We start from the raw sequence: 25,771 nt of genomic DNA, 5'->3' as shown, positions 1-25,771 counted from the left end.
TGTTGTTGAAATATTTTTGACTTGTCAGTGATTTTGTAATTTCTTTTTCAGATGCTGCGCGAAAGAAGGGGGAGTTGGCGCAAGTTTGGATTGTTGGCCATTCAATTGTTAAGTGGGCTGGGAAAGAGGCGGAGAAAAGGGTGTTTGGAAGGCAACTGGGGTGCAGTTACAAGGAAGTGGTGGTGAGATGGCACGGGTTGGGGGGCCTGCGGTGGGATCAGCTGCTTCCTATTTTGGCAGGGATGAGGGAACGCTTGGGGTTCCAGAGGTGGTGATTATGCATGCAGGGGAGAATGACCTGGTGAGAGATACGGGGGTGGCTCTGCTAAGGAAAATGAAGAGGGACTTAGTGTGGGTGCGGGAAATGTGGCCTCAAGCAGTGGTAGTATGGACTAAGTTGTTGCAGCGATGAGTGTGGAGGGGAGTGAGAAGTGAGGGAGCAATAGAGCGGGCCAGGAAGGGGATAAACAGAGAAATGGTAAAATGTTGTGCCTCGGTGGCAGTGCAGGTCATGGACCATAAGGAAATAACATATGAGGGTCTCCTTATCTTTAGAGAGGATGGGGCACACTTGTCCGTGTATGGGAATAATCACTACCTGGCGGACTTGGGTTCTTGGCTGGGAGACTGGGTAAAAAGTTGGAGGTAGGAAAAAAAAAAAATAATTTGGGGGGTGGGGCAGAAAGAACTCCTCGGGGGAGGGTTTTTCTGGTGCCGGGGGCATGGCCCCTTTTGATGTGGGGGGAGGGAAGCACAATGGGGGAATGACACGGGAAAGGATGGGGTGGCGCTGTTTGCACAAGCAGGTCACCCCGGGGGAACAGGTATTGAGCCTGGAGGGGCATGGCCCCTGGGAGAAAGCGGGACGCCTGGAAAAGGGGCAAGGAGACGGTAGGGTCCAAGGGATAATTAGGGAGGAAATGGGTTATTTAATTATTTAATTGTTGGGGGAAAATGAAAATGAAAATGTTTAATTTATTTAATTGGTTGTTAAAATATTCCTTTAGTTTGTTAGGCCATGGAGCCAGTTAAGCGTTTTGATTGTAAGCTTTGGCCTGCAACATTAAAGCAACCTTTTCCACTTTTAAATGAGTCTGGGTTTTTGTGCAGTAAGCCAAAAGGGGGACCCCGGGGGGAACACGAAGCGTTTCCCCCCGGGGAGTTTTTGGCGCTGCACACGGCCAGCGAGTGGCCGTGGGGGGCAGAGCGCCTCCCGGGGTATTTAAGGGCTCAGGGAAGGTTCGGGAGGCAGGCGACAGTTAGGACTTGGTGATTGTCCCGCCCTCCCACCCCTTCATTTTGGTTTTAGGCTGGTGTCTGGTTATGGAATATGGGGGGGGTCCATTGTTAATGGGATTATGCGGGGGGTTTTAGATGACATCGCGAGTTTTTTATGTGTTTTGGGGTCTGTTAGGATGGTAGGGGTTGGTAGTTTTGTGTGACAGGTCAGGGCATTGTGAAAGTTTGTGTGTAATATATGTTGCTGATGTGGCAGGTCAGGCTGGCTGCAGATCATAGGAAGGGGGAGTTTGGTGTAGAGGGGAGTTTGAAGGGTGTTGAAGTGGGTCGGGGCGCCGGGGGCATGGCCCCTTTTGATGTGGGGGGAGGGAAGCACAATGGGGGAATGACACGGGAAAGGATGGGGTGGCGCTGTTTGCACAAGCAGGTCACCCCGGGGGAACAGATATTGAGCTTGGAGGGGCATGGCCCCTGGGAGAAAGCGGGACGCCTGGAAAAGGGGCAAGGAGACGGTAGGGACCAAGGGATAATTAGGGAGGAAATGGGTTATTTAATTATTTAATTGTTGGGGGAAAATGAAAATGTTTAATTTATTTAATTGGTTGTTAAAATATTTCTTTAGTTTGTTAGGCCATGGAGCCAGTTAAGCGTTTTGATTGTAAGCTTTGGCCTGTCACATTAAAGCGACCTTTTCCACTTTTAAATGAGTCTGGGTTTTTGTGCAGTAAGCCAAAAAGACAGAGGGGGATAGGATACAGAGAGAGATAGGGAGAGAGTGAGAGAGAGTGTGGCAACAAGGAATGAAGAGGCTGAAAAGTGGTGCTGTGATGGTTGCTATAAACCTTTATTCAAAAGAAAAATAAACCTATCTGTCCTTAACTCTAATAGGGTTTCCCTACCTAAACTAAAGACACTCAGGTGCTCGTCAGGAAGTCTGTGAAAGTCCAAATCAAAAGGCACCGTCCAAGTCAAAAAGGCTGATACGCTATCCCAGTCACTACAATAAATAATTACATTCTGGTTCTGCTCATAACCCAGGAGAATGACTTCCTTCTCTGAAGGCAAAGTGTGCCAAAGACGACAGGGTTACAAAGAAAAAGTGCCATAAAAGTTCCAGGCTTTTGGTAACCCACAAACAAACCATTTCCACAGGATCCTCGTGGGGCTCGGTGAATGACTCCCTTCTCCTAGCTGATTCCCTAATGTTCTTCAGCAATACTTGTAATTCGTTTATGTAGGTTTCCACACAAGTGACTTTCTTTATTCCAGCCCCAATGGGATGACAAAGATGCCCGGCCCCCCCACCCCCGAGTCCCTCTCGACTCTCCAGCACCACACTCTTGTGGAACTATCCAGGGAATTATATTACGCAGTGGTCCACTACTTCCTTTGCTTCTCCACGGCTTACAGTCTCACATCGTCCCGGCCCCCTCCCGAAATTATACCTGTTCCGGTTACCTTCTCCAGGGGAACTCTTCACTGGTTTCACCAGGGGTCAAAGATCCACTCTCTCTACTTCAACTTCTTCTGTCACGCTACTTTTGCGGCCTGCTTCTCTCCATGGCCAGTTACTGCTGGCGGTCTCGACACAGTTGTCAGACCACTCGGTCCCCCCACGGCAGGTCACGCCACCACCACAGTCTCTTGCACTCTCCACACATTCGCCTACGTGGCTGTGCCATAGGCTACGCTAGGCAGTCTTGGCACCATTGTCAGACCCGATGATCCACCCACTACAGGTCACGCCACCACCTTTCCGTCTCTCCAGGTTCAGTGCGCTGGTTCCCAACTGACTCTTAAGACACTTCTCGGGCATCCCACTGCTCCTCTTTCCAACTTTGGAGATGTGCCTTGCAGCAGTCTCCTGAAGCCCAGGTTCAGCCATTTTGCTTCGATGCAGCCCTCACAGTCGCCTGGTTTTCCTTCTCGATGTACAACAGCTCTCAGCATACCAGAACACCACAGGCCACTGCCGGATGGGTCAGAAGAAAACACAGAAGACAGTCCTTCTTTGATGTTCAGTTTAAATAGTTGGGGCTGCCCCAGCGTAACATCAGTTCAATTGACAGCAGCTGATCGAGCCTTTGTCCCGCTCGACTGTAGCTTTCTCAAACTCTTCTTCATCACTGTACTTATGACATCAGGGTGGTCTGATATTTTACAATAACACATAGGTTCGGATGTGAGCTTAGGAGTAGAAGATTTTGCCTGCGGGGTTGGGGTTTACAGGTGCCATGTCTACCAATCGCGTCCTTCTACCAAAGAGAGAGGAGCCCCTCTCCATTAGATCCTCCCGCATGTTACCACACCTAGGACTATTGGTTAGTGGCCTCACCTCCCTAGCCTCATGGAAAGGGGCTCTCACCGGCGGAGAAGTAACACTATCTGAAGGCTGAAGGCTCTGGCTAGTGGGTCTTGGGTAAAGAGAAAGGCAGGCACAGCTTGAAAGGGAAGCAGACACAAAGAGGAAGACTGAGTAAGCAGGCAGACATGGAGATAGTAAGACAGGGTACATGACTAACAGTGAAGCAGGCATATCGGCAGAGAGGCAACAAAGAAAGCAGTTCGTGAAAGAGGCCTAAGACAAACTGAGGTGGCCATAGAGATGCTTAGAACGGAGCATGCTTTACTGGTACACTGGAAGTGCGCGAGAACGAGTGTGGAAAGGATTGTAAATGTAAGGGCTGCGTTCACAGATAGCATGCGTCCTGTGTTACTTGTCAGACAGAAACCATGCTGCTTTTTCATTCTTCTGTTCCACTATAATGCTTTTGAGAGATTTGGGAGTGAAAATCTAGTGCAGTTAAGGGTATGTTGTGATCCTCACTATTCGCTTTTTCTTTCCTTCCATACCGTGCGGCATACTGCGGCACGACAGGAATGGCGCAGTTTCTGGCTACACTACGCAACCTAGAAGAGCGGCCCAAAACACTGCTGGTAGAAATACCGGCTGCCGTTCCACGGTCCGTTTACCATCAGCCAGACTAGGATGTCCCCACTGCCCATTATAACTGGTTTAGTTCCTCGTAATTTCAACAAACGAATACTCTCAAAGTCTGGTAATAGATGCATATCAGTAACCGTTAGGGGTCACCCCCAGAGGCGTAGCCAGGATTGCCTAAAAAAATGGAACCTGAACATAATGTAGTTGCGCCCACCGCAGTGACACAGCTCTGCTGCTGAGTGGGCATTTACAGATTTGGGGTGGGCCTTGCCCGCTCAGACCCTACCCTCTCTACACCTCTGGTCACCCCAAGTTCATATGGGTAACATCCTCTGTCATAAGAGTGCCGGTGTGCATGTGTCTTTTGCATTTGACCAATTGACTTGAAGAAGCCAGAGTTGTGCAGCACGCGCCAACCCCACTGTTCCAGAAGAGGTTCTAGATCTTGGCTCCCACAGAGGTCACTGATTTGGCCAGCCTGCAGCAAGGTCAAGTGGGGGGATTTGTTCTCACACCAGGCCACAGGCTGTTAAACACAAATAGGTGAGAATGATAAAAAAATTTTTAAAAAACTGCATATTTGTGAGAACGTTTTGCATACGGTTTTCCAGCCAGCAACGAAAACGTGGGGTACATTTGAAAATTATTGGCAAAACATTTGTGCTTCAATTGTGTTCATATTAAACAAGGGTGGCTGTATGACCCTAGGTTTAGATCCTGGATTTACACAGTTGAGTCCCAGATCTCCCTTTTTCAGCTGTGTACTCTTGAGCAAACCATAGTCTCCCTATGGCTGGGCTTTGTAAGACAATCTGTGATTGCTACGAAGTGGGATAGTGATACCTAGTGGTCATAATGGCCAAAAAATCTCATTGATAAACATTAGGAATCCACCTACACACCTTCCATTGAGGATTAGGTAGAAGACCTAGGACCTCATTAACACTGCGGTGGTAACAGTAAAACCGGTGGCATTTCCAAATACTTCCTATTTTACCGTTTCACCTCATTGTAGGTGATCTGGCCCATTTGTCACCTGCCTGTTTGCACGTGGAGCGAAATCCTCTAGAACAGAGGTGGGCAACACGTGGCTCTCCAGATGTTTTGGACTACAACTCCCATCAACCCCAGCTACAATAGTAAATGGTGAAGGTTCATGGGAGTTGCAGTCCAAAACACCTAGAGAGTCACAGGTTGCAGACATCTGCTCTATAAAAATCAGTGGTAAAGGTGCTTCTGGAATTGCCACAAATCCACTATAGTGTCCACAATGGGGAATAACCTAAACCCATAATCCTGCAGATTTACCAGGATTGCAGGCAGTGTTGATGGTTACCGACTTTGCAGTATTAGTGCGGGTAATACTGCCAAACTCGCCATGAGTTCATGGATAGAGTAAGTGGTTCTATGTCATTTCATCACAGGATGTTTTATTCGTGGGGGGGGGGGGGTTCCTGCAAATTTTTCCATGAAAAAACTCTTGGAATTTTTTATTTTTTATTTTTGGGGTTTCCCCCCCAAAACCCTCATCCACTTATACTTTGTATATGATCCCGAACACCCACACCCCAAATATATATTGTTCCAATCCCCCTAAAAAATTCTACACGTTTTTTTCATAAAAAAATTTGTGGTAAAAAACATCCCGCGATTAAAGGACGTTATACCGAGAAACCGTATCCTATCATAGACAGCAGAGGCCAGCTCGGTATAATGACATAATGGTGTCATTTATACAGCGCTTTCCATACAGCATCACCAAACTGAAATCGGTACTCATTTATCGACCTTGAAGGATGAACGGCTGAATTGGCCTTGGTGGGGTTCGAACCTGCGACCTGCAGATCACACATAGATGGCAGCAGCGAGCACTCGGCCCGATGAGCTGTACCGGCATCAACGCCAGCATTCAATACTTTGCAAACTTGAGTCTGTACTTTAAATAAAAGAGTGTTGCTTGCCCTTGGTCTCGATATGTAACACCTTTATGTTGGTTTACAATTAAAGAACAGTTTAATTATGCTCCATTTATTCAGAGTCCTGGGTTCAAGCCTAATAACATCAACTGAGAACGGAAAACTGAATCTCGGATGCCTTTACGGGCATAGTGAAAGGAGTCAAGGCATCACACAGGAAAGCACACTCCTTCAGAAATAGGGCTCTCGTCAACGAGACGCAGCAAGGAATGCGAGATGTGATAAAGCAAATGGCGTCTTTGAGCCGCCCTCGACGCTTCCTGTGCTGGAGGAGGAATCATTGACGAGTTCCTGGAGCCGGGCAGCCTGACTGAGTTTCCATTCACACATAAGCACTGGATGTGTGAACGACCCCGGAAGGGGCGCCACGGGGGACCAGGCCGCAGATCATACGCGCGAGCGTTCTCACTCATTCCACATGGAGGATTCCTCACACGACAACTCGGACACACAACTGCTGCGCGAGGCAAGGGCAGCAGCTGCACAGGCCGGCTGGCACTAGTGCGCAGGCGCAAGCCACAGTTATATACAGGCCTTGCTGTTTCACAATGATGGGGATAAGGTGCCTGTTTAACTGGGGTCCATAATGACACCAGAGACGAAATCGCCTGCCTAGACTTAGGGAGGGATGGGGGAGTGGTCAGAGGGGCCGGGGGTGGGGTTGGGGGATTAGATATGAGGTATTTGCAGGAGCCCCAGACTAGCCCACTAAGGTAAGGGCAGTCACAAGGGCACCTGCCCCCTTCTTACACCTGCTGATAGCCAGGATCCCAAAAGGGGCAGTCCCACGGAGGCTCACACTGTCACCAACCCTGCAGTGGGGCAGAAATCCTAAGGCATCCACCCCGCACGAGGCCTTTATTCAAGTAAAGACCACCAAGAGGGCAACCATCTGGGCACTCCTAACCCCATGGCTTCTGACAATAGCCAGGACCCCCAAAAGGGGTCATCACAGGGGCCCTTACATTCCAATCACTACCCCTATCCTTACCACTAGCCATAATAAGCAATGGGGGGCGGGGGGGCTGCCCATTCACATTAGAGAAACTCTCCTATGATGAAGTGGATGCGTTCAGAGAGCCAGCCAAACTCCCTAGCCAGACCCAAACATCCAGGTAGGAAGGGAAGCCTCCCCCTTCAAGGAAACAATGTTACAACACACCGTACTCCCCATCAAGCAAGGAGACACATTTCTCTCTTTGGCACCGTTGCCAGAAGAATCCATCTTCATCATGACTCAAACACGCGTAGCCTGCGGAAGGTCCGCAGTTGGAAAGTGAGAGTGTGATACACACCACTCTCTGGATCGTGGGGATTACCAACTTGCAGATTCTCCGCGATGAAGGACGATTAAATATAGTCAATAGCCTCCCCTGCTTACCAAGAGAATCTATGGTTCCAAATTCACACGCTAGAAGATTTCAGGACCCCAGACCCGCGCAAGCAATAACGCAAATGCTTGTAGAACATGAAAGGGAGCCTCAGCACGTACCCAGGGCCCTTCTAGAATCCAAGATAGAGGCAAGCCTTCATGTCATTACTGGCCTCCCACCTTTCAAACCACATGACCAAAAACTCAGGGCTCAATCACAAGCCAGCACACACCTCGATACACAGGGGTACTCAATATCCATTATCACCACCTCACGGGATACAGAAGTCTACTATGTAATGCAGCCGGCTCAGTATGGTAGTGTGGGGAGATTGAGTAAGAGTTGGAGGAAGAAGTACGGCCAAGAGTGGTGAAAGAGATTAACACTGAGAGGCGAGCAGGAAGTGGGAGGAGAAAGCTGGAGCGAGAGTTTGCAGGAGGTTGGAGAAGGAAAGGGGTGTCATCAGAATGAGAAGACTTGTTAGGGCGAGGAGGAGGTTGGAGAAGGAGAGGCCTTGCCACAGCTTGGGTTGGTTTGCCCCTATTTGTTCTAAGGCTTGCAGCGCCCCCCCTTCTTGCCGAGGAGGAGCACTATGGTGCATGCCACACCAGGATCAGGCCCGGGTCCAGGAGGTCCAGGTAGCCACAATCCTCGGTTCCTTCCTCAAGCTGAGATGCAGTTGCAAGGCTCACTGTGCTTGTAACTTCAGCATTCTTCATAGGAAACAGCTTCCGAGCTTTTGCCCTTCACGCCTCTGACCCAGTGGTTGCTCCCAATGTTGTATTCCTGACGAATGCCCTTGCTTGGCTTCTCTGTTCACTTGAGGTCTTTCCCAGGATTTGGACCTCCTTGTTCACCACACATGGATACTGCTGGCTCACCTGCTCCTTTCTCTGCCTCCTTTTCCTCTTTCTGTGTCTACCTTTTATGGCCCGGCCTTCTTTTCTCTTCTATAACGCCTTCCAATTGGTTACCTGGCCATGTTTGTGTGCAGTATTCATATTGGCCATCAATCACCATTCAAAGCTTTCGACTTCGCCATGCATGTCTTCCTGTCCCCAAGTTAATAAAACAATGGCGGGCTTAAGTTGAGGAGGAATGCCAGCCTCCAAGATGGCTCCACACGAGGTTGACATTGCCAGCGGTACTGGTTCCTCCGTTGCTCCCTGGGCACTGTGATGCTGTCTGGGTGCTGATTCCTCACTCTGCCACTGCTTGCTCATATCTACTATTCGTGGTTAGGCTTCGATGAAGGATGCTCGCTGGTTGTGGTTCCGCCCGCCATAGGTTAGCTCCAACGCTTCCTCCTGCATACTGGCTCGGAGGGTTCTACGTTGAAATACCAAATAAAAAATAAAGAGGCTGAAAAACACTGTTTTTTTATTCTAATTTCCAAAATACCTTTTGGGGTTTTTGCACCTTTTTTGTTAAAATGTGGGGGTAGACGCCTCTGCAGTACCCTGCATTCCCCCTACCTTAATTTATTCCGTTACCACACCCTCTATGTATTGTGAAAAAAGTTGCTTTTTTGTTATTAAATAAGCTTTTTATTAAATATGTATAATGAATAAATACAGAATGTTACATTCAACAGTTCATACAATTGTGAATATTGTCATATCAGATAATCCTACTTAAATGCATACATTCAGTTAATATTTAAGTAGAATCAAAGTAGTATCAAGATTAAAACAAGTATGAACCATCAAATTGATAACAGCAAGAAAGTTAATTGCAAAGTTGAAAATAAAATTATTTATTTCATTTATTTGTTTAGTTTTAAAAGAAAAACTTTACACATTTTTTGTTGTTAAAATTAAATAAGATTACAAAATCACGATGTTTACAAGCAAACTAATGACTAAAAGTGCAATAATTACATTAAATGGAATTATAAAATTATACACATTGTATTTTACATTGCATTAATACAAAATACATTCTAAAATCCTTGTCACTAAACTCACTTTTCATTCTTACATAATATTATTAAAACATCATCATTGGTTGTGTCAATTACAGAGCTCTGGTTTTATAATTCTATAAACTTAACATATGTGGTCGTTATGTTTTGACTTAACTGCTTAATATTCTGTGGTCATCAGATTACTGTCCAACTTCTCATTCACAAACTTATTTTTGATACATTTCTACAATTGATATAAACTTATAAGGGCTGTCTCCAGATCGGTATTCAAACAACATATCCAGAAGGCATCGCTTTTCATATAGTCATAGTTGTGTACCAAATGTCCTAAGTGTATCATATACTCTGTGCTTAATTCAGGGCACTGTAGCAGAACATGTTGAGGAGTTTCCAAGTTATTAACCTTTTTACATATTCTGCTTATTCTTTCCTCACGTGGGATTTTTTGTTGTGCCGCCATTGTTGTTAACAGAGGGAGTTGATTAGTTCGCAACTTTAATCGAAATTGTCTGACTGCAGGGTTTGGACATCTTTTTAAGTAAGTTTCTGCTTGTAAATATTTGTGCAAAATCCAAGATATGAAATTATAGTTCTTTAATTGTTCTAGATGTTCGTAGTTTTTAGTCCAGTCCCACGATTTAATCTTATTAGTGCATATATGTTTCAAAATTGCATATGGAGTCTTTTTATAGTATAATGGATGCCATTGGATTATGTTGAAGATGTTGTCACATATACTTTCAAATGTATCATTCCTTCTGGTTCTGTCATCTAATAAATCCAATAATTTACATTTTGGAGATGAGTGTATTTTTAGATGCAGCGCTCCAGTCTTTATCCATATCGTACTTTTTAAAGATGTTAAACCTAATCCGAGACGAATATATTGTATAGGTGTATTTGGTCTCAGTTTGAGAAGTCTTCTCCAAAACCAACCTTCTAATACATCTAGCCAGTCAAGTTTTTCCATTGCTAATGCCTCTAGCCCGTATAAAACCATCGGGCTGAAGCATTGTTTGTATAGGATTATAATTCCTTCTAACGCGAACCCAGCCGTTTCTTTTGTGAATTTTACTATTAGCTCTGTAAGTTTTTCGCTTTTATTTGTTTATTTTCGATTATGTTTTATAAACTCTGTCATTACTCATATCTAATCCAAGATACAGATACGAATTCACATATTCTATTGATCCTATCTCAGTTACCATATCTGGATACTAAGCTTTTTTTGTGGAGAATGCCATTATTTTGGTTTTTCCAAAGTTTATCTTTAGTTTGTTTATTTTTGCATATTTTATGAGTGATGAAAACATTTCTTTAATTCTACAATATATAATTAATTAAAACCAGGCCATTAGCATAGATTAAGCATGGTATAGCTTTTCCTCCTCGCTTCGGGCAACAAACATGCGCGGGGACTAACCAATCTGGAAGATCTGCCATGTACAAATTATAGAATAGCGCAGCCATCGGGCATCCTTGGCGCACTGTGATGTGGAAGCAGTGGCAGCCGCCATTGATACTGGGAGAAAGGAGGGGTTTGCGGAAGGGGCCCGTCAAGTGCTGGCCATCAATGGAAACAGACAGACTACAGATCCCAGAATGCCCCATGGAATACTGCATCAGGGAGGGGGCACACAGACGGGAAAGGAAAGGATAAATCCTACAGATCACAGAATGCCCCACGAAATACGGCATCAGGGAGGGGGCACACCGATGGGTAAAGAAAGGAAAAAGAGGAAAGGGAGAACTGGGTTTCCTTATGTTAGAACCGCCCGAGCACAAGCAAAGTACAGGGTTAACCCACAGAAGACGGAGCAGGGAGGAGGTGGGGAATCGGAATCAGGTGTGTTAAAACTGTTGCTGAGAACACATGGGGCTGATTACGGGGGAGGGGCCGGGCAGGCGTTAAATGCAACTCCAAGAGACTCAGGAGGCGTCTTATTTTGCAGGAGCAGCACGTGGCGAGGGACGCCGGCCCCGAGTGGAGTGAGACCAGCAAAGAATGCGAGTGGGCTTACTAGTAGTAAGCGGAAAGCCCACAGATTGACACCGTACCTGGTCCGAGGCTCCCGGCATTCCAATGGAGAGAAACGGCCGCCGAAGAAGAAGGATTCTGAGGGATGAAGTATGGACTATTGCCATTGGTTATTTTGACATTTTTATGACCGGCAGACAGGGTTGAAGGGTGAAAGCCTGTAATCGCCTGGTCGTTGTAAAGACTATTTTGGGAACTAATTAAGCCCAGCAGCGGAATGTGTGAGTAAAGCAAGGCACAGCACCTGTGCCTATGAGGTGAAAGGAACCGTCATCAGTTGGCTGAAATTATTGATCTGTGACAAGTATTCGTTGTGCAATAAACGCTGTGAAAGGAAAACCTTGTTTGTCTCCAGCTGACTATTTAACACGCACCCCACATGATATATCAATCGGTGAAGTGGTACTGCCATCTATATCTAATCGTACTCGCGCTTGTGTACCATGATGTAATTGTTCTACTATCGTAGTTAACCAGTTGGGGCATCCCCATTTCTGTATTGTGTTCCATAGTCTTTTCCGATCAACGCTGTCGAACGCTGCAGCAAAGTCCACGAAAATCACATATAATGTATAAAATAGAATTATGAAACGATTAACATGAAATGTATGATAAAAGTTGAAACATTTGACCAAACACTTGCGTTTTCGGCCTCATTATTTTCTTATTCATTTTTTTGAGGGAATACCGACTCTGCGTATAATGGGCAGAGGCGTAGACAGGGTAGGCCACCCAAAATCTGTAAATTCCCACTTAGCAGCGGTGTGTGGACATTTCTAGATGTTAATGTCACTGCTGTGGGCCCAACTACATTGGCTTCTTCAGGCCCCACTTGTAAGACAATCTTGGTTACGCCTCTGATAACGGGTATAACCATGGCTATCTCTCGCATCTAGAAGAAAAGAGAAGATGGCGGCTGTTTCACTTGTATAAATACCTGAAAACTCAAGGTATCCGGGCACATGTAGCTGTCTATTTTGGAGAAGGGGGCTCCACCTTCTCTGTCAAATAGTTAATAAATTACTGGGCGGAATAACCACAAAACACAAAGAGGTCGCGAGTCAACGATTTGTGCACAAGTTGTTTTAAACCTGGTCCAAATCTGTGCATGGTGTTCGCTTTGCGGGGGAGCATTTTTCCATTGACATTTTTTGTCTATGGAAAAATGAAGGGAAGTAGGGCGAACCTACAGGTTTCTTTTGCTTTCTTAATAACTTTTTTGATTTTTTAACAAATCTTTCCCAGAATTTGCAGTCATAAGGGGTGGGGAGGGGAGGGGGGGGTTTGGTGTAGAAAATTGACAAAAGCTATTAGCAATACATTTTTTCGGGTTTGCTATGTAAGTTTGTGTTACCTTAACTATAGGGTGGCGACCGCCGCCCTATAATATATCATGCCTAAATGCCCTGTGGAAAAAGAAGACCACATTATATATAGCGTGACTTAGAAGAGGGGCAAGTGAGTTGTATGCCTCCCCACACCCCGAGTACCGAGGACCCCAGGAAAAATCTCTTTTGCACCTGCACTCCGGTCTCTCTTGGGAGTAAAACGGGAGGGGCAGGAGATGAAACGTTAAGGATGAGACGCTGGGGCCATAGTTATAGGGAGCTAGGACAGGTAAGGGGCAATCTTCATGTGATGCTCCGATGGACGACTCACTCAAAGCATGACAAAGACTGTTGTGATGCCGATGGATTGTACTTGCAAACCAGTGTGTCAGGTACAGTTTTTAAAATAATAAAAATGGAGGAAAAAGTAAAGGTTTAGGATTGGAATTTGCACTTCGAACTCATATTTTGGATTATGCCAACAGCGTAAATGCAAAATAAAGTGTTCCTGTTTCTTTAAGTGGGAGGCGATAATTTTTTTTAAACACAGATGTGATATTTATTTCTGAAGGCGCAGTCGCACGATTTTAACCTTCATGTAGTTTGAGTGCGAAACCAATCCATAATTGCACAAATGAAAACCATTTCAATGCATTTTTAGACTGCGGCACCAGTCTCAATTAAGAGTGTAATGCTCGCACAAAGATCTGTTGAGTGCCATTTGGAAATGGTGATAATCTCCTCCGGAAGACGCGGCATATGCCTTCTCTAGCTATTAAATACCCTGCAATCTTGGGGATCCATGGAGATAAAGCAAATTGAACGAAGACACCGTATCCCGCCTTGACCTACATTACTTACAATGCATCAGTAATTGGCAGACGTCTGCTTGGGATCATTAGAACGCGGCGGCTCATTTGCAGGTATCGCCATTGTGTGTCCTGATCTCATTCCAGTGAAATATTGCAGGCTGGAGCTCAAACAAGATCTTTGTTGCTCGGTTGCCCGAACAAAAATTTTGAATAAAAATAAAGAACAGAAACTAGGTCACACTTCACGCATTGGCTAAGCCCTGCATTTGTTGGGCGACTTCAATTTAAATTCAGGTGTAATTAATGAATCGAAGCACTGCGTCTACTTGGCCAGAAAAGAAAAAAAGTTCACCTACCTGGCTATAGTTTAGTATTTTAGAGACCGATTCAGAAACGAAGAGAATTTTTCCCCGGTCACATCCAACGACAAACAGGAACCCATCTGCGGCCTAGAACACAAAGGCAATCATTAGGAGCTGGCGGGGCATTGGAAAGGCACACAGCAATTATAAGATGAAGCGTATTTTGTGGACAATGTCATACATTTTAAATTGTTAGAGTCTGTGTTCTGTTGTTTCCTTTAATTTGTGACTTCTTTAAGTCCATCCTGACTTGTCCATTTAGTGCAGGAGTGATGCTGGGGTTGACGGCAAGGGTGTCCATTTCAAGACTGGGTTGGGGGATCTGTCTGACAGGGACTTGATGGCAGACTCACAGGACTGAATGTGTTCAGATACCACTACCTGTCTTTGCTTGACTTATGAAATGGACTCCCCTGGATGGTTCTGGTCAGCGGTTAGAAGGTGATACATGTGAGAAATAAATTGTGTTGCTATGACAGGTTCTATCAAAATTGTGTTAGGTACCCATACAACCCCCCGCCCTTTTTCTTCCTGAACTTATCAGACCTACCCTGTTTGCTGCCTTAAACCTAGAACTTGCCAATTGCTGGCTGTATTACCACTGTTTGTTGCCTTTATTATTTATTATTATTTATCTGTTTTTCCTTTGCTTCGCACTTTCCACTCTCGCCCCCTTCCATGCACTTTTCCCCTCCCCCTCTCCCATGCACTTGCGCGTTCTCAATGTCACTGGGCCTAGTAAGATCGCTGTTTTGTTCTCCCTGTTCCCCTCCCTTGCATTGTCGTGCTCTGAAGCACTTGTGTACGAGCGCGATAGAAATAAAATATCAATATCAAGTTCGTAAAAAAGCAAATATAACCGGATATTTTATTCTACTTAAGCAATTAGCCCTGATGGGGGGGGGGACATTATTGAGTCAGGTAATGCTCCACGGTCCATAGAAAGTCCCAGGGCATTGCCAGACTCAGTAATACCTCCCTGGTGAGGGGATTATTGCCATCAGTATCCCAGGTGCATTTCCCGGGATACTAATAGTTAGGGCATCGGCAGTGGCAAAGGAGGAACACCATACCGTCTGTGATGATCTGTTGTCATCACATTCGGAAGCTGGAGTTTCTTTCAGTGCACTGGAATGGTGCCATTGAAATAGGCACTGCTTGAAAACGGCGGCCATGTTGGGTGAGTCCACACTACATACATTGTATGGGAATACAATGGAAAATGTGCAGAATCTTTTCGATTGTATTCCTGTACAATGTAAATGAGGGAAATTAATGATAAAAGAAAATACATAAACGCTTCAAGTGAAATTGAAGAAAACAATATTTATTGCATATGTCTGGAAAAGCTTTATCTATGATCAGGAAACGAAGCATTTACTTTCTGCGACATGAAGGTAGCAGCTGAAGTGTGCCGCGCCTAAAAATGAAAAGATGGAAATGCGGGAATCCAAGAGTTTATGCAGCGCAGCACGAAAATGGAGTGCGTCACATAAGGAAATGAAAAGCCGGCGAATGGAAAAGGAAAGTCTTAACATTGGCACCCTTGACAAAATACTATGAGAGTTAATTTTGCAATGAATGTAGAACGTTCATACGTCACACTTGGGGCACAAAAACATTCTTGAATATTTCAATAGGGCCTCGTTATCCCGGGGTTTAGGCGGCTTTGACTGCGCAACTGCATTGCAAACCTCGTGAAATTGGATGGGCTCATCTAAATACCCTTTTCTTTCATCGGAACTTGTGGAACTTTATTTGAATTTAAGGAGGCGGAACTGTATTTGAATTTTAGGAGGCGATAGTCCTTGTGACATTTTTTATTTATATTTATTTATTTATGTGCATTTTTAAAGCGCTCACACAGCCTGGGAGCATCGAGGCGCTGTTACAGGAATATGTCACTTAGTTGCATATTTATAACACGCTTAATGCTGGGAGGTTTCGAAGCGCAGACCTGGGGATCGAACCTGTGTTGCTGCGTGTCGTCTTGTTTCCAAGGCGAGCACATTGCCGGCATGCTATCCTCCCGGGACAATTGAACGGTTCAGCAGAGTGCAGTGGTTCGTAAAACTCCAAAAGATCGTAGAACACTCAGAGTTACTGCACTTTGATTCAGCTCTCTCATCCCTGAAGGAATCAGATTGCTGCACAAGCTATCCTTTAAACAGTAGGCGAGTACCTTGCACTTACGCTCCCTTCTTTCCCAAAATGCGTAACATAATCTGCAGCGGGCATAGTATGTAGCTGCAAGCAGTAGGGTGTCCACCAGGCCCAGGTCCTCCATCGAATATTTCATTGTTCCCTTATGGTGACCTTAGCTTTCATCAATTTGAGGGTTTGGCAGTAAGGGGACGTCACCAGCCCTACCGAGATGTATTCAATGACAGTCTACTATTCTTGCGCACTTGTGTGAATGACCACATCAGCATCCATGTTTGGCAATAAATGGTGACCCCCAGTCCAGTGAGTTCTAGTGCTCAACTATAGCTTTGGCTAACTAACAAACTTCCTATTAAATCCTTTCTCAAATAATCACTCTTGACATGAAACTTTAGTAGAGTTCTAAACGGGTTGCTGGGCTGAACTTAATCATGATATAAATGACAAATTCTGAGCAAACCTCCTGACGGTGACCTTTAAGAAGGGGTGCAGATAACAGGTTTGGTTTGATTGCACAATCAACACTATCCTATTCCCATTATCCCGCGACAAGCCGTTTCCTTTCCAATTCCGCCACATTTTTCTTTTTCTTTGTATCCGTTGTGTCCTTTCCTTTTCAATTGGAGGATCCATCAGCTGGAACATTTGGTCTCCCTTCCCTGCTTGAGCCCAACAGGGGGGGCACTGTAATACTAATACGCTAGTGATAGGGAGCCTAACCCGATTGACCCCTACTGCTAAGCCGTTCCACCTGTCCCTCCAGCTCTGTCTCACGGACTGGCAATCACTTGTCTCCATCGGCAAAGACGATGAATGTGGCATCCTCGTGCCAATTGAGCACATTAATGAGGACTCTCCATCCCAAAAAATCATGAATGCATTGCATTTTCCAGATTGGGGGACGCTCAAGATTTGTGCTGCTCCATTGGACGATTTATACCATTAAAATTTCAAACACATACTGGAGCAAAGAAGACCTATTACTGCACTGTGAATAGTGGGTACACAAGCTCATAGAATAATACAAGGCTAACAAGCTGCCAATGCTAAACAAGTGGCTTGCACACATGGGCCATACTGTTGCCTTTGAAATGTAAGTAGGTTTCGGCGAAGGTAATTTATATGCCACCAATTGTAAATATTTAATCACAATAGGATTTCAGAAAATTCTGTCTTCCATGGGCTGTATTTTTATTTCTGGCAGTATTTGCCATCAGTAGTAATGCCCAACAACCAGTGCTCTTGCACACTGGCAATACTAGAATTACTGGCCCAATATAAGTTACGCGATAAGGAGCTGACTATCTAGTCCTGCAGATGTGAAGGATCAGACGCATGATGGATGATCAGGCTTCGGAAGAGGTCTGGAAATATTGGTCCAACACTAGAAAGGTGGTAGCTTCCCAATAAGGCCGCCATAAGCTATCTTGCACAGTTCCACAATTTCATGAAGGGACTGATGGATATAGTAAGAGGCACATTGTGTATGCACATTCATATAGAAGATATCTTTTATAGTCCCCAAATAATTATTATCTTAGCATCACAGGGGCTACATGGGATAATGTCGCCTGGAAAAAGTCGCCAGGTAGGTGATTTTTTTTTCCGGACCCCTCAAATACTTTCCTCAAATATTCTAGGGGCGGGGGAGGTATAATTGTATATGATATACTCCCATCTTAGGATATTTGAGTAAAGTGTTTGATTTTACTGAGGGTGCATTGTTTGGGGAAATGTCGCCCCCTGGCAGCCAATTAGCAGGCGACTTTATCAGTGGATACCATCACAGGACTTTAGGTGGACTGTTGAATATTAGACGCAATGCTAATTTGTATGTTTCACCGGAAGTTCTCATTCAAATCAGTTGAAAAAGATCAATACAGGTGTCAACATTATTCAAAGTAAGGGCTTTATAAGGGAGAGAATTTAGGACCGGACGGCAGCCACGTGATTAAAGAATACTCCTGCACCCCAAACCCCTAACACAACACACACTGTAACAATATAATCCCTGGCGTTCTCCCATTACTCACCCTGAGAATTAAGTGCCGCAGTTCACCATCCTCTAGAAACGAGGGCTTATAGCGGTCTTCCGCGTAGTACCTGCGGGTGCCTGCAAGAGAAGAAGGCGACACATGGGAGTGACCATACAAGTCCTTCTGAAACTGCAAAGTAAGAGGAGATTTACAATAAACGATCATGGTGACATCATTATTCTGCGTCACTCGTCATTCCAAGCGAACGCGTCACGCATCCTATTCCGTTGCACAGAGGATTGGTTCCCTTTAATAAACAGAGGTTTTTCATAGCGATATATCTTTTCTGGCGTGAGGGATTTGATTGTATTGTGAGCTGCCCTTTCTGCTGTGCCGCTAATGTGTATCTTACCGGGCGATGCAACCTTTGGCTCTCCAGGAATTCTGGACTACAACACCGTTCAGCACTGACCAGCATATTCAATGATGAGGGATCATGGGAGTTGTAGTCCAACACACCTGGAGAACCTCAGTTTGCAGACCCCTATATGGTATCATCTCGCATCCAAGGTAGGCTGTAGAGCCCTAGCCTTGTGTTTTGCACATCCTCCCAAACGTCCTCGTGCACCCCTTGTACTTCTCCCCATTTGGGTTACGTTTTCCCCGAGGCCCCAAAGCACTTGAACCCACTTCCTACACCCCTCCTCCTTTTCCCATTCTCTTCATCTTCCATACCCTCCTACCTGTGATCAAAGGTGGCGTTGCCATGAATGTGTGGGTGCACCACCCACTGGTACGATTTAAAGAAGTTTGGCAAAAAACCACATGCAGACATGCCTGTACTTCCCAACCGCTCTTCATCTGGCCCATACAGGGGACACGTATGGCTCCGAACGCTGCACACTGGGTCCCACCTGCCTTCTTTTAGGGAGCCTTTTCTAGAGCCCCCTGCTGAGAGGGGACACGAGACATATCCTAAGAGGGAAGCACAGTGCCCAGCAAGTTAGACCAAAACTCTCTCAATGGGCTCCATAGCAGAGCAGTCGGCCTTCACTCTGCGGCGGGGATGGGCTGGTACCAAAGTACATCTAATTCCAATCACATGGACAATAAAGTACATCACACATAACATAATGTAAACATATACATATATGTTTATATACGAGTAAAGCGCCCAGATGCCTTAGGGCTTGGCGCGCTACATAAGCAACACAAAATAAATAAATAATATATTCATTAAAACCCAGTCAACTAAGTGCTGCATAAGAAGCAGTGTGGTTACTGGAACACCATCACGTTCTATGGTACACAGTGACCTACAGCGATGTGTTACGTTACAACCTACAATACATCCCTGCTACTTTCTAAAATTCCAATGTTGGTTCTAGAAACTCCATGGCCCTATAGGGGACCCGGCACACATGTCTCCAGGTAAGTAATTGAGTAAGGCACTTAGAGGATGGTTAAAGAGTTCCAAAATGTCCAACATACGAAACACGCAGGCGAAATTCCATAGGTCAACCAGAGCTATAGAAAAAAAAAAAAAAATAATTGGTATGTTCTCCTTTCACCTCACAGGGCCAGCAAAGGGTGCAACACGCCATATGTCGAAACCTCCCTCACCACCTTCCGCAAAAACCTCAAAACCACACTTTTCAACTAACACACTCTACCTCACCTCAGACCCTTTCACTCTCTGCGTCGACTGTAACTAAGTATGTATAACCTTAACAGACTGCTTTTGTCCTCCAGCATGTCCAGTGCATGTCTCTGTAAACTGTTATACTCCATGTAACCAGATATGCTCACTGAAACAGCGCCACGATGCCCCAGGGCTGCTGTGCGCTGTATAAATGTTAATAAATAAATAAATAAATATGTGAAACTAGAGGGGACACCGGCAAGAAAGGTTCCAGCGCAGAGTTAGAGATCCAGCAGGCCAGGAAGTGGGAGCACAAAGCCCACTCTAAGCACTGGAACACACCAGTGGGTAGGGGACCTCAAAATCCCCTTACACAGCCACCCAGTGGACCAGTGCAGACAAAAGCAACTACAGGCAAAGACCCAAGGATAAGGACTACTGGGGCTGGTTGGAGGGAATCCGGAGCAGGAATTGTGGGTGCACAGGTGAGTTTGGGTGTCAGGTGTCAGTCTGGCTAGCCATGACGGGGAGCTCTCAATGGAGCTGACTCAAAGCCATAGTCCAGCAAGGATCCAGGTGACCAGAAAGAACAACAAAGAGGTGGCCAGAGAGGAAGAACAACAAGGTAGATGGACCAGCAGCATGGCACAACCAGACCAAGCTGCCAGGTCATCGCTGGGGAACAGGAAATGGCAGCCATCCAGCAAAAAACGACCCCACGTCCAGGGCAATGACGGGCGATGAAGCTGTGGCGGAGCAGCAGCAAGCCACCCGATGTCCAGGCCAGGAAGACTCCAGACCCTCAGGCACTTGGGCCGAAGGATTTACAAGGGAGCTGCGACTAGGACAATATCCCAGGAAGAAGAAGTCCAACCGGCTAGGAGGAAAGCAGGAGGGAAGGAAGAGCCCAGATCGGAATGCCACCAGCGAGCAATAGAAAGGACAGGAATTCAGGTACAGAATCTGAGGAATGCGATACCGTCTCTCCGAATGGCACTCAGGAGCTGGCCGAAGCCAGCCCTCCAATCGCAACACAGGCGAGCACAGATTCAGGTACAGAATCTGAGGAATGCAGTACGGTCTCTCCGAATGGCACTCAGGAGCTGGCCGAAGCCAGCCCTCCAATCACAACAATGGCGAGCACAGATTCAGGTACAGAATCTGAGGAATGCAGTACGGTCTCCGAATGGCAATACATTCACTCAGGGGCCAACCGAAGCCAGCCCCCCAATCACAAAACAGGCGAGCACAGATTCAGGTACAGAATCTGAGGAATGCAGTATGGTCTCCGAATGGCAATACATTCACTCAGGGGCCGGCCGAAGCCAGCCCTCCAATCGCAACACAGGCGAGCACAGATTCAGGTACAGAATCTGAGGAATGCAGTACGGTCTCCGAATGGCAATACATTCGCTCAGGGGCCAACCGAAGCCAGCCCTCCAATCACAACACAGGCGAGCACAGATTCAGGTACAGAATCTGAGGAATGCAGTACGGTCTCTCCGAATGGCACTCAGGAGCTGGCCGAAGCCAGCCCTCCAATCACAACACAGGCGAGCACAGATTCAGGTACAGAATCTGAGGAATGCAGTATGGTCTCCGAATGGCAATACATTCACTCAGGGGCCAACCGAAGCCAGCCCTCCAATCACAACACAGGCGAGCACAGATTCAGGTACAGAATCTGAGGAATGCAGTATGGTCTCCGAATGGCAATACATTCACTCAGGGGCCGGCCGAAGCCAGCCCTCCAATCGCAACACAGGCGAGCACAGATTCAGGTACAGAATCTGAGGAATGCAGTATGGTCTCCGAATGGCAATACATTCACTCAGGGGCTGGCCGAAGCCAGCCCTCCAATCGCAACACAGGCGAGCACAGATTCAGGTACAGAATCTGAGGAATGCAGTACGGTCTCTCCGAATGGCACTCAGGAGCTGGCCGAAGCCAGCCCTCCAATCACAACAATGGCGAGCACAGATTCAGGTACAGAATCTGAGGAATGCAGTACGGTCTCCGAATGGCAATACATTCACTCAGGGGCCAACCGAAGCCAGCCCCCCAATCACAAAACAGGCGAGCACAGATTCAGGTACAGAATCTGAGGAATGCAGTATGGTCTCCGAATGGCAATACATTCACTCAGGGGCCGGCCGAAGCCAGCCCTCCAATCGCAACACAGGCGAGCACAGATTCAGGTACAGAATCTGAGGAATGCAGTATGGTCTCCGAATGGCAATACATTCACTCAGGGGCTGGCCGAAGCCAGCCCTCCAATCGCAACACAGGCGAGCACAGATTCAGGTACAGAATCTGAGGAATGCAGTACGGTCTCCGAATGGCAATACATTCACTCAGGGGCTGGCCGAAGCCAGCCCTCCAATCGCAACACAGGCGAGCACAGATTCAGGTACAGAATCTGAGGAATGCAGTACGGTCTCCGAATGGCAATACATTCACTCAGGGGCCAATCGAACCCAGCCCCCCAATCACAACACAGGCGAGCACAGATTCAGGTACAGAATCTGAGGAATGCAGTACGGTCTTCGAATGGCAATACATTCACTCAGGGGCTGGCCGAAGCCAGCCCTCCAATCGCAACACAGGCGAGCACAGATTCAGGTACAGAATCTGAGGAATGCAGTACGGTCTCCGAATGGCAATACATTCACTCAGGGGCCAACCGAAGCCAGCCCTCCAATCATAACACAGGCGAGCACAGATTCAGGTACAGAATCTGAGGAATGCAGTACGGTCTCCGAATGGCAATACATTCACTCAGGGGCTGACTGAAGCCAGCCCTCCAATCACAACACAGGCGAGCACAGATTCAGGTACAAAATCTGAGGAATGCGATACAGTCTCCAAATGGCACTCAGGGCCTGGCCGAAGCCAGCCCTCCAATCAGATTGCAGGCGACCACAGAAACACTTGGCTGCCAGGCAGGCCATACACACTGCCCCACCCACATATGACCTAGCCTGGGAATTCTTTCAGATTATTAGTCAGTTTAATCCATTTCAAACTAAAACAGAGTGCCTTTGTGGGCTCAGAATCGACATATGCCAGCAAAACTGCAATGTTGGCCATGCCGTGTGGACCACATTGACAAGGAGATGGCCGAAAGCAGAATGACTACGAGCAGGGCTTAAAAAATCAACGGTTTACCCCTCTGGAAAACATGTAGGTTCAATAGGCTATAAACTAGTAGAAGGGGCTACAAGCCTGGCTTTACCAAAACTAAATTACAGATGCTACTAGCCTACTGCACAACAGACTTTCAAGGTAAGAGCCACCCTGGCACCAAAATGGGATTCTTACAATGCACCCCTACCCCTGTAGCCATTGGGGCAACTAAGAGTAGCGCACACACACTAGAAATAACCCTGCAGTGGCAGGTGGACTTCAGTAGAAGTCCCTCTGGCCATAAACGAAAAGTTGGAAAACCAAGAAAGCCAGATCTCAGACACTGACAGAGAACCGGAGAGCCTGCCGAGGGCTAGATCTCAGACAATGGAAGAGAACCTGGCAGCCTGCTGAGGGCTAGATCTCAGACACTGGCAGAGAACCAGGCAGCCCACCGAGAGCTAGATCCCAGCCACTGGCAGAGAACCAGACAGCCTACCGAGGGCTAGATCCCAGCCACTGGCAGAGAACCAGACAGCCTACCGAGGGCTAGATCCCAGCCACTGGCAGAGAACCAGACAGCCTACCGAGGGCTAGATCCCAGACACTGGCAAAGAACCGGAGAGCCTGCCGAGGGCTAGATCTCAGACAATGGAAGAGAACCTGGCAGCCTGCTGAGGGCTAGATCTCAGACACTGGCAGAGAACCAGGCAGCCCACCGAGAGCTAGATCCCAGCCACTGGCAGAGAACCAGACAGCCTACCGAGGGCTAGATCCCAGCCACTGGCAGAGAACCAGACAGCCTACCGAGGGCTAGATCCCAGCCACTGGCAGAGAACCAGACAGCCTACTGAGGGCTAGATCCCAGACACTGGCAAAGAACCGGGGAGCCTGCCGAGGGCTAGATCTCAGACAATGGAAGAGAACCTGGCAGCCTGCTGAGGGCTAGATCTCAGACACTGGCAGAGAGCCCGACAGCCTACCGAGGGCTAGATCTCAGACACTGGCAGAGAACCAGGCAGCCTACCGAGGGCTAGATCCCAGGCAATGGCAAAGAACCAGGGAGCCTGCCGAGGGCTATATCTCAGACACTGGCAGAGAACCAGGGAGCCTGCTGCGGGCTAGATCTCAGACCCTGGCAGAGAACCAGGCAGCCTACCGAGGGCTAGATCCCAGACACTGGCAGAGAACCGGGGAGCCTGCCGAGGGTTAGATCTCAGACCCTGGCAGAGAACCAAACCAGGCAGCCTACCGAGGGTTAGATCTCAGACACTGGCAGAGAACCAGGCGGCCTGCCAAGGGCTAGATCTCAGACACTGGGCAGCCGAGGGCTAGATCTGCATATATAGGACTACGGAATTCTGAATATTAATAGAAGCCGCAGCATTTTTCTTTCATTTTGGTTCCTTAGTTATGACCATTTTCTTTGAGGCATTCATTGCTTGTTATTTGCTCTATCTTCTAATGTCTATGACCAAATTCTGATGCATTCATTGCTCATCATCCGTCTTATTTTCTAAATGTTGTTTGACTCTGTACTTTCCTTTGTGTTTATTTCAAGACTGCAACACTGTACTACCTTAACCAAGGCTTCTGTTTTATTACTTTTCATTTTTGTGACTGCACACTTGTTTTCAACAAAAATTTCTTTCCCGATTGTGTTTTCTTTTGTTATTTAACAATGTCATTTTTTAACTCAAACATGTTCAACAAATTTTGCTTTTGTAATTAATAATGCTCTATTAAAGTTGATTTAACAAAAAATATTGTTTTCAGCATCCATAGAGGCCTAAAATAATTGTGATATCTGCGTTTGGGAACACACCAGGTAAAAATCAAAAAAGAAAAAAATCTTTTAAAAAACATTTTCTCCAGCATAGTGGATACTATTGGTATATACACAGTTTCTGATTGTCCCAATCCACTTGCCTTAGGGACCCTCCCTACCACATTTTCTTTGTATGAAGGGCGAGATCTCAGACACTGGCAGAGAACCAGGCAGCCTGCCAAGGGCTAGATCCCACACACTGGCAAAGAACCGGGGAGCCTGCCGAGGGCTAGATCTCAGACACTGGCAGAGAACCAGGCAGCCAGCCGAGGGCTAGATCTCAGACACTGGCAGAGAACCAGGCAGCCTGCCGAGGACTAGATCCCAGACACTGGCAAAGAACCAGGCAGCCTGCCGAGGGCTAGATCTCAGACACTGGCAGAGAACCAGGCAGCCTGCCGAGGGCTAGATCCCAGACACTGGCAAAGAACCAGGCAGCCAGTCAAGGGCTAGATCTCAGACACTGGCAGAGAACCAGGCAGCCTGCCGAGGGCTAGATCCCAGACACTGGCAAAGAACCGGGGAGCCTGCCGAGGGCTAGATCTCAGACACTGGCAGAGAACCAGGCAGCCTGTCGAGGGCTAGATCTCAGACACTGGCAGAGAACCAGGCAGCCTGCCGAGGGCTAGATCTCAGACACTGGCAGAGAACCAGGCAGCCAGCCGAGGGCTAGATCTCAGACACTGGCAGAGAACCAGGCAGCCTGCCGAGGGCTAGATCCCAGACAATGGCAAAGAACCAGGCAGCCAGCCGAGGGCTAGATCTCAGACACTGGCAGAGAACCCGACACTGAAGATGGGATATCTTGGCAGTGGAGAGGAGACTCGATGCCAAAAAAGATGAAAAGAGAACTTCGCTCGCGAGGCCAACCCCCGGCGGGTAGGTTACAATAACACAACCTGTCATAATCCCTAACCAAGGGGGAAGAAATTCATGCCCGTACGAGTGTGTTGAAAGTGGTGAAGCAAGTCTAGGCAGGGAACCTGTGGGTAGAGCATTATCATTTTGAGGCTAACATGTAAGGTTCGTGGGAGGGG

At 46.9% G+C, this 25,771-nt stretch overlaps 1 protein-coding gene across 1 annotated transcript in view; it reads right to left on the bottom strand.

Annotated features, from left to right (window-relative positions):
- BMAL2 (basic helix-loop-helix ARNT like 2) overlaps positions 1-25,771 on the bottom strand; it is a 178,846-nt gene that overhangs the window by 68,257 nt on the left and 84,818 nt on the right. Inside the window, exons 6-7 of the mRNA XM_069628097.1 lie at positions 18,196-18,275; positions 13,994-14,086 (exon numbers count right to left, since the gene is read on the bottom strand). Of these exons, the coding sequence (XP_069484198.1) occupies positions 13,994-14,086; positions 18,196-18,275 (173 nt within the window). The remainder of the gene's footprint in view (positions 1-13,993; positions 14,087-18,195; positions 18,276-25,771) is intronic.

The sequence above is a fragment of the Ambystoma mexicanum genome, chromosome 12, assembly GCF_040938575.1.
Source record: "Ambystoma mexicanum isolate Mex_15411 chromosome 12, UKY_AmexF1_1, whole genome shotgun sequence".
Taxonomy (NCBI): Eukaryota; Metazoa; Chordata; class Amphibia; order Caudata; family Ambystomatidae; genus Ambystoma; species Ambystoma mexicanum.
This window is presented reverse-complemented; position numbering and strand designations above follow the sequence as displayed.